The sequence below is a fragment of the Lissotriton helveticus genome, chromosome 2_2, assembly GCF_964261635.1.
Source record: "Lissotriton helveticus chromosome 2_2, aLisHel1.1, whole genome shotgun sequence".
Taxonomy (NCBI): Eukaryota; Metazoa; Chordata; class Amphibia; order Caudata; family Salamandridae; genus Lissotriton; species Lissotriton helveticus.
The window spans coordinates 202,135,292-202,149,962 of NC_136060.1; the positions used below are offsets into that span (position 1 = coordinate 202,135,292).

The 14,671-nt window shown below is 45.7% G+C and overlaps 1 protein-coding gene across 4 annotated transcripts in view; it reads left to right on the top strand.

Annotated features, from left to right (window-relative positions):
* ARAP2 (ArfGAP with RhoGAP domain, ankyrin repeat and PH domain 2) overlaps positions 1-14,671 on the top strand; it is a 1,514,823-nt gene that overhangs the window by 429,027 nt on the left and 1,071,125 nt on the right. For all 4 annotated transcript variants that reach the window (XR_013608339.1, XR_013608340.1, XM_078678359.1 and 1 more), the window contains exon 9: positions 13,255-13,430. Coding sequence is in view for 2 of the 4 variants with exons in the window: in XM_078678359.1 (XP_078534485.1) it covers positions 13,255-13,430 (176 nt within the window). In the remaining 2 variants the exon portion in view is untranslated. The remainder of the gene's footprint in view (positions 1-13,254; positions 13,431-14,671) is intronic.

The following is a 14,671-nucleotide window of genomic DNA, read 5'->3' on the forward strand; positions in this document are numbered from 1 at the left end:
ACAAACAAACAAAGAGTACAGTAGTCTGCGTGGCAGAAGTCCACAATGAGCTCTCACAATCTATGGACTCAACACAGGGGGGGCGGGAAGAGAAAAAGAGGAGGCACTCAGGGAGGCACGCAGCACAAGGGGAAGAAACCCAAGACTGTTAAGTCAAACAAACAGAGCATGTTACCTCCCACGGATACACCAACAATTGAGGCCCCACAAGCGACTGCACCTACCGTAATTACCACTAGAGTGGATGACAACATAATCGACTTAGTGGACACAGAAGAAGGGCACTGGCAGAAAATAGGTGCCATTGTCTCATCATTATTGGGGCCACTAATGGACAAATTGTTACGGATCGAAAATAGACTTGAGAAATTGGAAGGAGTGATAATACCTACACTAGGACGCATTGAAAAGGAAGTAGTAACTGGGGGTCGTGGAGGGGAGGGAGGTAGAAATTCTGTTGCATGCCACAGTGAGGGAATAGCACCACCAATGGGCCCGGTTGTCAATCTCACGGAACCAGATAATTTAAGGGGCGGTTTAGCAAGAAGAGGATCTATAGTACCGCTAAATGTACAGGGCATATCCAATGGCAAGGCCAGTGCCAGGGATAAGCATGGGATGAAGGATTTGCAGCCTCACTTACACTTACCCCCCCCCGAATGTACCCCCTATGTTGTCGTTCTGACTGGTGTCCCAGAACTGAGGGATGGTACAACCGAATCCTATGAGCAACTTAAAAATAAAACAACGCACTGGCTAAATTTAAACAGACCACTGCCCCAAGACATAAGGTGTAAAATTCTCTCAGTAAGAACAGTTAACTGTGTAGGAGGCAGGATGAAGAATACAGCAGGAGACTGCATTGTTGTTAACTTTAATGACCCCAAGGTGGTGGAGCATGTCGGTTGGGGCCCTTGGATCAATTCACGTTCATCTGTCCAAGCTCGGAATTTAAGATATTTTTACACTCAACTAGACTGTTCACCAAATCCTGAAGGCCATAATGATGATAAGGGCAGTTTTGTTAAGCCAAGTAGGTCCAGAGGGTGGGTGGTAGAGGTATGGAATGACCCCTGGGTTACTATACCAGGCAGGGGAGATACATATGACCACCAGATAGCGACATTAAGGGAGGGTGCTGGATTGGCTCTTCCATTATATAACAGATATGCTCCATTGCAATGGGGAAGACAGCTCAGTGAGGTGGATTGACTCCAGGGGGGGGAACTAGGTAAGGAGAATGCCCCGATCACGTCCCAGTCAAATTTAAACTCGAAGGTAGAGGTGCAGGAAAGGGAAGCAACACTAAACACACACCAGACTGCACCGTGTAAAACAAGGATCCCCGGAATTGGGACAACCCAAAGCATTGAGAAACTCAGTACAGGCCCTAGCCCCGATGCAGACATAACAGGGAGCATTATCAAATTAGTATCATGGAATGTTGCAGGTTTGGCATCCAAACTTCAGAATCAGGAGTGGCTGGAGTATATCAGGAAGTTCCAAATAATGTGCTTCCAAGAAACCTCGGAAGTTGATTACACGGATTGCCATATAGTGGGGTATAAATCCTTCTGGATACCGGCACGCAAATCGACGGCCGTAAGAGCAAGGGGAGGACTTTCAATATTCGTAGATGTGTCCCGGGGGGGGAGCTGGGTGGATTTAAAATGGAATTCGGAAGATATGTTAGGGCTTGGGTTTAAATATAGGGACCTTAATATAAAGTTGGTGAATTTTTATAACTCAAGAGGGTCCAGAGTGAGAGAACTTGAGGAGAGATTAACCCGCCTGAAGGTACGGAAGCAGGGCTCAACGGTACCAATGCTTTTAGTTGCGGGGGATTTCAACTGCCATTTGTTCCCAAATTTGCTACCTATTAAAGAAGTCTGGACCTCTTGTAACTCTGAGGATGGACCGCCTTTTGAGCACACACTGGAGGGTAGGGAACTGAGCAGGTTGATGAGCAAATACACACTTGAACATACAATGGATCATTTGGTTGTAGACCCCAAAAAGCGGGTAATTCCCACTTTTAAAGGGAGGGGCTGTAGCCCCTTCATTGATTTTATTCTAGTGTCACATTTGTTAAAGAAAAGGGTAAAGGGTTTTTCAATAGAACTGAGCAACTTCAGCGATCATAATCGGAAAAACAAGAGGGATGGGGGTCTAAATAGAGTAAAGATCACCGACCAGGGTAGGCACCTGAAATGGGCAAGAATCAATGGGGAAGATTTTTATAGATCATTTGTAAATGAGGGCGGACAACTTCTAGAGAAATGTTTTGACCTATCAGTGGAAGGGTCACACCTGGTGGTTGCTTTTGAACAAATGGGCCAATTAATAGATGCCCTCCTAAAATCATCGGGACAGGGAAAGCCTAAAAGGGACCCGAAATGGTTCGATAAAGCTTGCTCTCTTGCACAAAGAAAGTTGCCCTAAGGCGTAACCCAAGGGACAAACCAGGGGTGATGCAATGTAGGTTACAATATAAACAGGCACTAAATCGATGTAGGAAAGCCCTCCAAATTCAAACTTGGGAGGACCTAAGAGAGGCTGTGGAAATGAAGGACACAATTGCCTTTTGGAACATAATAAGTAATCCTTGTTTCCAAGAGGTTAATAGTTCACAAATAGGTTCCAATGTTCTTCCAGAACAGTGGGTGGCGCACTTCGGAGCCCTTTACAATCGAAGGCACAATGAGCAGTCAGATAAGGACGAGGGGTCGGGCGGTGGAAAGTAACACTAGAATTCTCTTTAGAGGAAGTTACGGTTGGTATCCAGTGCCTTACCAAAAATAAGGCACCAGGACCGGATGGGATCCCGCCGGACCTCTATTTAAGTAGAATATACCTGTGGGCTCCAATTCTAACAAGAATATTAAATTCTGCTATAGCTACAGGGCTTCCGCGTTCCTGGTCTTCGGCCACAGTAGTGCCCATTTTTAAAAAAGGTAATAGAGATAACCCCCAGTGTTACCGCCCAATCTCCCTTATAGATGTCACTGCTAAAATTTTGGGACGTGTAGTTCTAAATCGTCTGATGACTTGGGCTGAGGAAGAACATATCATCACAGATGTCCAGTATGGATTTAGGGCTAACAGATCAACTACAGACCAATGTTTAAACCTCTATCTACTGGTGGCAAAATATACCATTGCTGGCACCGAAGCGGTCTATTTAGCCTTCATGGACCTCACTGCAGCATTCGACTGCGACAATAGGGAGAAGCTGTTGGCCCAACTGAGCAGTTTAGGGGTAGATCAGGACCTTATAAAGATTTTAAAGGCCATACATTGGGACACGATGGCCAATGTAAGACATAACTTGGAGGGTGGGTGTACAGATCCTTTTGCTTGCACGAGTGGTGTGAGACAAGGATGCATCCTGGCACCATTTCTCTTCTCAGTGTACATAAATGGTTTAGAGCAAGCCCTATGAAGCCTGAATGTGGATTCACCAAGGGTAGGCAGAAGAGCAATCCCAGTCCTACTCTACGCAGATGACGCGGTACTGTTGGCACATACTCCACCGGGACTACAAACATTAATAGATGGCTTCGTGGATTTCATGAATAACTTAGACTTATCTGCCAACCTAACTAAGTCATATGTCATGGAAGCAGGGTCAAAATCAAGAAAAAGCTTCACTTACAGAATAGGAGAACACAAATTAGAGAAGGTGCAATCCTTTTCTTACCTAGGCATTTTATTGGATGGGCAATTAAATTTAAAAATTTTAATTGAGGAGCGCTGTAACAGGATGTTGTCTAGTACATGGGCAATAATGAATTTTGGCCGTAGATTAGGAAGGTGGTCCCTGCTACTCCAAGGTGGCATACGGAGCGGAACTCTAGGGATTTGCCAATTTAGACAAATTGCAGGTAGAGGAGAATAAATACATGAGAAGGCTCCTCAGGGTCCCAAAGGGTATCCCCGCTTATATTATCCATGAAGATCTGGGGGGGGCCTTTATAGAAGACAGGATACAGGTCAGACCCCTGCTAGCATGGCTAAAGATTTGGGATAACCCGGAGGCTGAATTGACCAGGCAAATAATTATGTATTGCCCTGGTAGGGATAAGGGTATGAACATTCCATGGCTAAAGTCCCTCAAGGCAGTTTGCGAAAAAATTGGCTGTAAGGACCTCTTCCCAAACCCGACTGGAGGAGTAGTCCGGGATAAGGCTAGTGTGAAGAAGAGGTTCAGTATTTATAAAACAGCCTCCAGAGAGGAGAAGGAAAGTGGCAAACAGTCAATCAGAGCATATAATTCTGTGAGGTCTAGTGAAGGAATGAAGCCAAACCTCGCCCTTATAAATAACGCTCAGGATAGATTTTTAATCACACGTTTTAGGCTCAACATTTTACATTATTTATTAGCCGAACCGGGAGGTTTTATTAATCATGTAGAGCCAAAGGGTCCCTGCGGCTGCGATCACCGATCTCCGCAGGACACCCTTTATTTTGTATTACTTTGCCCTTTTTACTCACTGCCTAGGTGCCTGTATCTAATAGGTTTGTTTAAAAAAAATGAAATTCAGGCATGCTAAGGTTGCCCTTTCACATTTACAATTGGTGCAAGATCCATTTACCCTGCTTTCCATTACAAGCTTTTTAAGGCTCGCACTGAAATTAAGAGAGACAAGAGGAGCTCTGTAAAGGAGTGGGGGACAGATAGGGGACTTATGAACCATAGCGAACTGTAATGAATATTGCTGTGCCCTTTTTAAAAAATATTATTTGTACAGATGAAAAGAATGGGTGTATTACTAGTCTTTTTATTGAACTTTTATAGTGTTTTGTATAATGCCGAATAAAGGAATTTACCTACCTACCTAATTAATACTCCTTTTGTTCTTGTCTTCCGCTCTGCCTTTACTTTCCAAGCTGGTTGTGGGATTATTATTTCCATGTGAATTGTAGCAAGAATGAGTTAGGCTTATTTGACTATCACTAAAAAAGCCTTAGAGATGTTTCTTCTGAAACATAATTATTTATTTTACGGTTCTTGCGCTCAGAAACTGCCAAAAATCTCAGTGTGGACCTGGACCTAAGCTTGTCCCCAGCAGCTGACATAAGTGATGTAGATGAGTTGATGCTTCCCGCTTTTTTCAGTTTCTCTTTTCACATTGTGAGGAGGTTATAGGTATAGTCGTCAGTGCTTGGTTTTACTACTGCAGTGGTTTGCATGCAGCAGTGTCCCACAGGATACAGAAAATGGCCACACACTACAACTCTGCCAGGAATGCCCTCTCCTCTTGGAAGCATGGCTGTGTTTTACATGAATTGTTTGAGTCTGTATGACTGAGAAACTGCTACTCGCTGATTACTTTTTTTTAACATAGCACGGCTAAATTTAGGTAATTATTCTTCATTTTAATCTCTTTTTATGGAACTTGGCATTTTAATGGACATGATTGTCTAAATAAAGTATTTGAAATTTCAATTTCATGGATGCATAGCTGTGTGACTCGGGGGCCTGCTCACTTACTCCGAGTTCTTGCATATGATTTGCCTTGGCCCCTGAGGTCTCCTGGCATGCCCCTCTGATGGGAGCCTCCTCAGAACGATGGTGCACTCTTCTGTGTCTGCTGGTGCTGAGTTCTCGTCTTTACTAATTAGCAAGTGCTGGAAACCTGCTGCCCAGCACCGAGCCAGAATAAGGCACAGCATTGTCTCCGCCCTTTGGTGAAGTTGATACTTAGCCAAAGAATGGAGGGAAGCACTGTGTCTGGGACTGCCAGAATCTCAGGCTGGGGAATGGCTTATTTTCCATTAATAAGCAAGGGGGGGAGGAAATGGGTAATGCCCCAGGCGAGCTTCTGCCTTTGTATAAGCGAGTAAATATCAGGAGGGAGCTTATAGTAAGCATATAACGTGCGATTCGTCCCACCATACTTTACCTCCCTTTTGCCCACCACAAAAGGCACAATACAAAGTGTCTGGTCTTCACTGCATAGTCTTTATTAATTCTCAGATAACGCCCTCTTTATTTGTTGATGCATTGTCAACATTAGACCAACTTTATTAAACCAATCCAATACACAGTGATAAACATTGGGTTGTGCAGTATTCGTTTGCACCACAGTTACAATTGTATTTACAATCCAGGATCTCCATAGCCACCTTGGATGTGGGTTGTACCAGCAGGCCACAACCCATCTACATTGCTTCACTTCCGTTCCAGGTAACTACCCATCGTATACCCCCTAGACACAGCCACCTGGTACTGCTTTGAGCCTTTCCTTGCTCACGAGCTTTCAACCCGCTTTCACCAAATTGCTTCTTCCAAGCACCAGCATCTCAGGTAGGGCCGGAGAGTCCAGGACCACCAGCAGGACGGCCCCCTCTCCAGCCATTGACTGCCCTCAATGTTCCAGAATGAGCCAGTCCCTGCCAAGAAAGGAGTGCCCGCCATTTTATAGTGGAGAAGCGTGGCTCAGTGGTTAGAGGCGGCAGACCCGGAAGCTGAGATCAGCCGTGGACCAGGGTTCGATTCCCCGCTTCGGCGGGTCTCGGGCTCAAAATTCCACAGACTCGACAATTCTCGCTCCGGTGCCTACTCGACTCACGGGGTCACACTCTGCGACTCTGGGCAATAGCTTGCTTAATCTCCACTACGGCCCCTCGCGGAGGGATGCCTGGCTTTCACCTTGTGGATACCCTGCCGGGGTATCTCACAGGGGAATACCAGGACGGGTTCCCTAAGCAAGCGCCTTGAGACCTTCGGGTGATTCGTGCGCTATATAAATCGAAATACATTTACATTTACATTGCCCGGGACCCCACCAGTTCTACGTTTAACAACAGGGATGGGTGGGTGGGCAACTTGCTTCTAACTGCGACCCCCGGCGCCCGAGGCAAGAGGACAAAGAGGGCTTCTCCCTCGTGTTCAGGGCTCTTATCCCTTTCCCTTGGGGGGGCTGCCTGCGCATCTAGGTGACCCACTAAGAGCCTGCCCTACCTCCTCATATTTCCTGTTGACCCCACCCACTCCCCTCTGCACTGGCCCAGCCTCTCTTTCGCCGCCTCTCGCACAAAATGCCACTAAAGGCTCCCCTCCCCTAGACGCGGGGGGCCTCTCTTAGTAGGTATATAACGTGCGATTCGTCCAACCATAATTTACCCCCCTTTTGCCCACCACAAAAGGCACCATACAAAGTGTCTGGTCTGCACTGCGTAGTCTTCATTAATTCTTAGATAACGCCCTCTTTATGTGTTGATGCATTGTCAACATTAGACCAACTTTATTAAACCAATCCAACAAACAGTGATAAACATTGGGTTGTGCAGTATTCGTTTGCACCACAGGTTACAATTGTATTTACAATCCAGGATCTCCCGAGCCACCTTGGATGTGGGTTGTACCAGCAGGCCACAACCCATCTACATTGCTTCACTTCCATTCCAGGTAACTACCCATCGTCTACCCCCTAGACGCGGCCACATGGTACTGCTTTGAGCCTTTCCTTGCTCACCAGCTTTCAACCCGCTTTCACCAAATTGCTTCTTCCAATCACCGGCATCTCGGGTAGGGCCGGAGAGTCCAGGACCACCAGCAGGACGGCCCCCTCTCCCGCCAGCCCGGAGCCCCATTGACTGCCCTCCCTGTTCCAGGATGAGCCAGTCCCTGCCAAGAAAGGAGTCCCCGCCATTTTCTTGCCCGTGACCCCGCCAGTTCTACCTTTAACAACAGGGAAGGGTGGGTGGGCAACTTGCTTCTAACTGCGACCCCCGGCGCCCGAGGCAAGAGGACAAGGAGGGCTTCTCCCTCGTGTTCAGGACTCTTATCCCTTTACCTGGTGGGGGCCGCCTGCGCACCTAGGTGACGCACTAAGAGCCTACCCTACCTCCTCATACTTCCTGTTGTATACAGCCCCCTATCCCGCCAGCCCGGAGCCACATTGACTGCCCTCCCTTTTCCAGGATGAGCCAGTCCCTGCCAAGAAAGGAGTCCCTGCCATTTTCTTGCCTTGGACCCCGACACAGGGCGAGGAGCCAACTGGCGCTCTCGCTCTCCCCCCAATAGCTGCTTCACCTTCCAGATCTGGTGCTAATGCCCCCAATATAGTGCAGATGAATGATTCGACCGTGCATTCCTGATCCCCAGGAGACTCCTGCAAATAACTTGGTTGAGGCACCAGCTCCCCATCTGCCCCGTTGCTAATGCACTACCTTTTCGCCCAGCAAGCTAAGCAGTGGCATCACAACCACCCTAGAAAATTATTCAACCTGATAACCTGTGTGCATATCGGTCCCTGTATGGCGCTTTCCGTCCACTATACCAATACCTGACTTTGCTTGAAATTGGTGCAGAATAAACTTAATCAGGCCTGCAGGACACAGTACCTAGCCTATGCCACATCACGCGCCCACATGCGCCCAGGAAACTAGCACAGATGAACCATTACCCCTGCAGTATAGACTGCACTGCTTAAACCCCAGATAGAAATTGCCTATAAAGTGCAATTAGTACTGGTACCTGCTCTATCCATGGTAATTCCCAACACCCAGCACCAGGCTAATTGATCATGTTCTGCTCTTCGGGCCCCAAGGGGGATTCCCCATACAATATAGCCAGCACCGAACTGTTTGTGTGTGAGCGCTGAGGGGGTAGCTTCCGCTTTTGTCTCCTATCCATCCAATTCTACATACATGCGGCTATGCCCCAAGTGATTACCTTGCAACATTCCTTACGCCCTCAATTGTAAGCGCTACCCTCTGTACTTTTGCTCCCTTTATGATGATGAACCGCACTATGGCATATTCCATGACAGGACACATAGTAACTGTTAAAGTACTACCACACCGAACACAAACTCCTCCACTCTTGTGTGCAGTAATGAATGTTGGCTATCCTGCAGGTTCTGCCAGTTGCCTTCCGGAGATCATATTACCGCCATGTCAGTGCAGTGCGCCTCCCAACAGCATATGGAGAAAAAAGAAAACAAACAATCAGTGTTTAGTGATCTACTCCTTTGACGGTGCACTTACAAATATATAGTAGAAAGTACATTCGTATAACCCATGAGCAGTAAGAAAGCTGTAGTTCCCATACACTCTGAAGCTGCTCATCCCCAAGTGTGAGCTATGTAAGCACCCTCTGCGTCACCCACACCCGCGCTTAAATCACACCTTTGAAGACATCACCCTGCATGTTTGGAATGCCTTAACCGCTGCAATAATTGCTCCTCCTGCATAGCAGCAATTAAGTTATTTGTTCCCAACACCGCCAGTGGCCCTAAGTCTAACCGGCAGATGCCACCCATATGACAATCCACTTTCCATCAGCCAGCCCCCGGGCTCTCAATACCCTCACCTGCTAACATCACCCATAGTCCCCTTAACAACCTGGCACACCCATGTGAGTAGAAACAACTCAGCTCTGCTGCATATTTCGTGTCCTTCAAAAGACCCTCTTGTGCAGGACTTTTACTGGCTTGTACTTCTGCGCTCTGCCCACTGTATGTTAATTGTGTTGCACAACATTAGCCCTCACTAAAACTGTTGACGCGTAAAAGGAAAGAAAACTGAGGCCATTAACCAAAGCAACCCTGATGATTGTTGATTTGGTATCAATTTACATTTCCCGGGGATTTTGCCACAACTAAATAGCCAACCATTATTGGGATGCACTTTTAAAATGCCAAGGCCCACTCAGTGATAATTGTGTTGCACACAACCAGTCCTCCCCAAGAACTGCCGACGCTTAAAAGGAAATGAGAAACTCTGCATATAAATATTTAGCCAGTCAGTATTTCCTTCCCCAAGTCCACTCCGTTAATTGTGTTGAACACCATTGCTCTCCGCTGAGCGTATTGACCCCTTCACGGCCTTTCGTGGTAGCAATTGCCATTTGCACCCTTCAATGTGCCCTCAGCCCCGTCATGTACAGCAGCCCTGCTGAGACAGCTTACCAGACCCTCACACAGCCCCACCCGAGTACTTCACACATCTTTAAAAATACCATGTACCTGCTAACGAGGCGTTGTTGTGTTTTCTCCCCTTCTTCGAGCCCCTGCTTGTCCATTCTGCATATTGATGGAAACAGCAAGGTGGGAACTGCCAAACAACACACGACTGTGCCTAACTTGGCCCTGTGCCAAGAGGACACTGCAGAGCAGCAGCTACTAGCCCACTCCATCCGAACAAAGGCTCGTCCAGCACAGCAACTCCCTCCCGCGCAACCACCAGCCTCAATAACACAGGCGCTACTACACGAGCGTGCTCCCCCGTCCCCCGAAATGCAAAACCTTCACCATGATTTCTCCCTATCCCCGCACCTCTAAAGAAAATCAATATGCCAAATGACTTTAAGGGACATATATCTAGAGAGCGCAGGGTGTTCTTGTCATGTTTTGCATTGTATGACATAGTAGATTTAGTTTACTGGCGTAAGTTATTGGAAAATGAGACTCCTTCAAGCTAAAACGGAACATCTAACCACCAACCTGCACTACCCCTCGGCAGCCGGCGTATTCCTTAAATATACTATAATTTATAAACCAGTATCAAAGGGAAAATGCATCCATTCATTTCCATCTAGTAAAAGCAGGTTCCAAGGCTGGCAAACGACCTAGCATAGTGTTGTTCGTCTAAAACCCTGCCGAATCTGCCTGCTTTTCTTTTAAAAGTTAATCTCCTGGCCCTCTTAGAAATAGGGTTACACTTAGCGTGCATCCATGCGCAACGTTGAGTTGAATACCCCAGCCAAAGAATGGTCTTAAGGGTAACTGAACATCAGGAGGGCAAAGACCTAGGGTGCTATGTGCTGCTAACTTACGTTAGCAATACACTTTCACAAAGAGAACCCAAATTATTTCAACATTGTTTGTAGGGCCAATATGCCACCAAACAAACAAATGACATTTCGCACACATACCACCACTTAACCTATAGATCCAATTGAATAGACATGCAAACCACAAATCATCACACTGGCGTACGTTGTGAAGAGCTACAATTCCAATCCATATTTGGAGACCTCCATAGAAATAACCCACAATCTGCACATGGCAGTCAGCTGGACGTGGTCAACGCAAAGACCAGCAACACGACTACACGGCAATCTTAATTAAGATGACAAGGAGAAGAAAATAATTAAATGATTAACAAGGGTGACGGATAAAGAAGTCTGAGTCACCGATGGCACTATGAGATTGTGAGTAAGAAAAAACACACCAGGGTTTCATTGAAAGTTGAAGGTGCCTCTAAATGCATCAAAAACAAAAACAGCTACTTGAAATATATTTTAGGTTATCTTTTTCTAGGAAGAACTACACTTTGGCTCAGCCCGTACGAATTAAAATGGTGCTGATACATTTCAATGGCTACGAGTTGGGGGTTTTAGTTCCCTCTTTCATACACGGACGAACACCACTTACGTTATCATCTTTCTCTGTGATTCACTATGTCACAGAAAAATCTCTTGTTCGTTATTATAAAAACTGTACTTTACATATTAACCATTATCCATTATCAAGCTGTACCCGCGTGTGTAGATCAAACGTGTTTTACAGGATAGGAAACGCATATAATATGTCTTCCCATGGAATAGTAAATACTGGTTTAAGAAATAAATGCATGATATTTCACATGGAGCATGCCGGGATTCAAACCTGTTCAGCTTTTCTAACATCCCACTGGAAGTCAAATTCTAATCGTCCATAATCAAAACCTTCGATTTTTTACCAGGGCAGTTATTCTTTGCCAGCAACTGCCCCTTCCGCGCTGCCTGTCCGGACAGGTCTGCGAAGAAAACACTCTGGGGCATATTACCAACCAATAGAGATAATTTTTGTCTCTAACTTGTTTAGAGACAAAAATTATCGCCGCACATCGGCGATTTTTATCGCAGATAAACCTTGCTATTAGCAAGGTTTATCGCAAATGCGATAAAAAACGGCCGCAATGCATGAATATCGCTGAAAAGTCAGCGATATTCATGCATTATCGAGCAAATGCTCTTAGCCATGTTATCCACCTCCCATTGGTTAACATGGCTAAGAACTGCTCAGGGCAGGTGTTAGCTTTTGGAGATATTCGCGCTTAGCGCGAATATCTCCAAAAGTTGGTAATAGGAGATAGCAATGTTAGCGACTGTTTCCAGTCGCTAACATCTTGGCACGCCCACTTTGCATGTCATTAGTGATAAATATCACTGACATGCAAAGCATGGGCCCAAGATGGTCGCTATCTCCTATTAGCTGTCGCTAACTGGTGTTAGCGACAGCTTGGTAATAGAGAGATAATTTTATCTCCGCTTTCTTGACTTTTAAAGCCAAAAAAGCGGAGATAAACCCCCTTGATAATATGCCCCTCTGTGTCGCAAATATTGCACGAAAACCTAGGTAGAGTTTATACTAACCAAGTGAACACTACTTTACAAAGTATATATAACTACCATCGACAAACTGCCACACTTCACCTTGCCTTCGACGCTTACCCTCTCCTCGAGAAATCATGCACATTCCGTGATCTAGACTACGCCGTGAGGCCCCCTCACCTGGGCAACAGCGAGACTACCAGCAACTTGCTTCTTACTCTGACCCGCGGTGCCCGAGGCAAAGGACAAAGAGGGCTTCTCCCTTGTGTTCAGGGCTCTTATCCCTTTCCGGGGGGGAGCGCCTGTGCACCTAGGTGACGCACTAAGAGCCTACCCTACCTCCTCATATTTCCTGTTGGCCCCTCCCACTCTCCTGTGCACTGGCCCAGCCTCTCTTTCGCCGCCTCTTGCACGAAATGCCACTAAAGGCACCCCTTCCCTAGACGAGGGGGGGGGGCGCTCAAGAACCCCAGAGTGCCAGAAAGGTATTAGCCAGCTGGATAACGTCATCAATAGGAAATGGAATACATGAGAAGTGTCTACCAGTAAGACTTTAATTACATTTCAGAGACCCGACATGAGAAAATGATAGCCATGTTCATAAATAAATTACCAAGTAGTTGAATATAAAATAACAAGTAATACCCCTTTTATTGGGTGATGTATAAGGAGTGTTACTATTTGGTAAATGCCCCTATTGCGAATTTGAAAGATGTTTGCAGGATGGTGTAAAATGTTTCAAATTGACATTTCCAGTATTTAAAGCATTCAATACCTGGGCTGAATAATGGTCTGCTAATGGGTGAAAGGCTGGCCAGAGAATAGAAGGCCCCCATCTACTGTTCAGCCGCCACCCCATCTTTCAGATAAAGCAGAAAATAATGTAACCTGGATGCGCTAAATGATGTCCTTTCTCTGTCTTTCAGGTGACCGAAATGACTGGGTCAGCACCCTGCAGAATGCACTCAAGTACCACGCTAACGCTGCGCATGGGCAGCCCGTCGTCCCGGACCGTTGCGGCTATCTCGACCTGAAGGGGCTGAAAGGCAAGCTGTACGCCGCGCTCAATAAAAACTCGGTCATGCTCTGCAAAAATGAACAGGTAACTGTTTTGCTTTACTCTGGCATTGTGTGTTTGGAAGTTTTTGAGCACCAAGATAAAAGCATGAAGCATAACTTGAAAAGTTTACAGTGTTCCATTTTTAAATGTGGCTAGAAAGCTGTCTCGTTAAGAAAATATAAGTGCTCTTAGGTGTGTTACTGGTTTGGGTTTGGATGACGAACCCATTTTTCCTTCTGACGACTAGTTTAGCAGTTGTACCATAACACATGGCTTCTATGCCTGTCATCAGTGTCCCTGGGGCAGGAAGTCTGGTAAGATCACCATGGCCAGACACAGACAGTGTGTCATGAGAGTGGTGTGCAGAGCGCAGCAGTTCCTGATTGTGTTTAATGTGAGATCCTGCACCGAAGATGTGCCCACAGTGTAGTAATTAACCCCTTACACGAATATAATTACGTAGTATAAGAAGATTTATTGTGCACAGGTGCCGCGCAGCAACAAGCAGGGCACAGGATCAGAGGGCAACTGCCCCGCAGGACACAAAACACAATCAACATTCTATTTAAGAACTAGATCTGCATGCACGAGAGGAGATGATAAAAACACTAGAATAGAAAGGACCAGTACATTTTCCTCCTCCTTATATAAATAAAGTAAGAAAAATAAACAAAAAAACAACAAAAAAAAACAAAATATAATAAAATTCATAATGTAATCTCAACGAAATCTTACAGGAACGAAACACTGTCTATTGCTCCTATGCAGGACAGTAGAAGAATGATCTGGAGAAGAAATGTCATCTTCATTCATGGATTTCCTTTGTTGTATCTTACCACATGAATTTCTAACAATTCTAGATACATTCCACCACTGTTTGTTGTTCATTCTAACAGCATTACCTTGAATCTTATCAATGGCCAAGGGATCAGAAAATTTACAACAGACTTTTTTTTTATGTACTGGAAATTTCACACGTACTATATCCCCAACAACAAAAGAATGGGAATTTTTTTTTCTTGAATCAAAATATGACTTTTGTTTAGCTTGTGCCAAAGTAACATTCTCTCTGACGGTAAAATTTAAATCCGTAATAGAATCCATCTTCACCCACTTGGACAACCAACCAGGACATACTTTAGAACAAGGTTTCCTCCCACGCAAAAGCTCATGTGATGAGTGAGGTGTGGTGCGATAGAACCACACCATTGATCGTACTGCATTTTGCACATTGAATTTACCTGCTAAAGTCCACTGCACACAATTGTTAAGTACACGGTTCA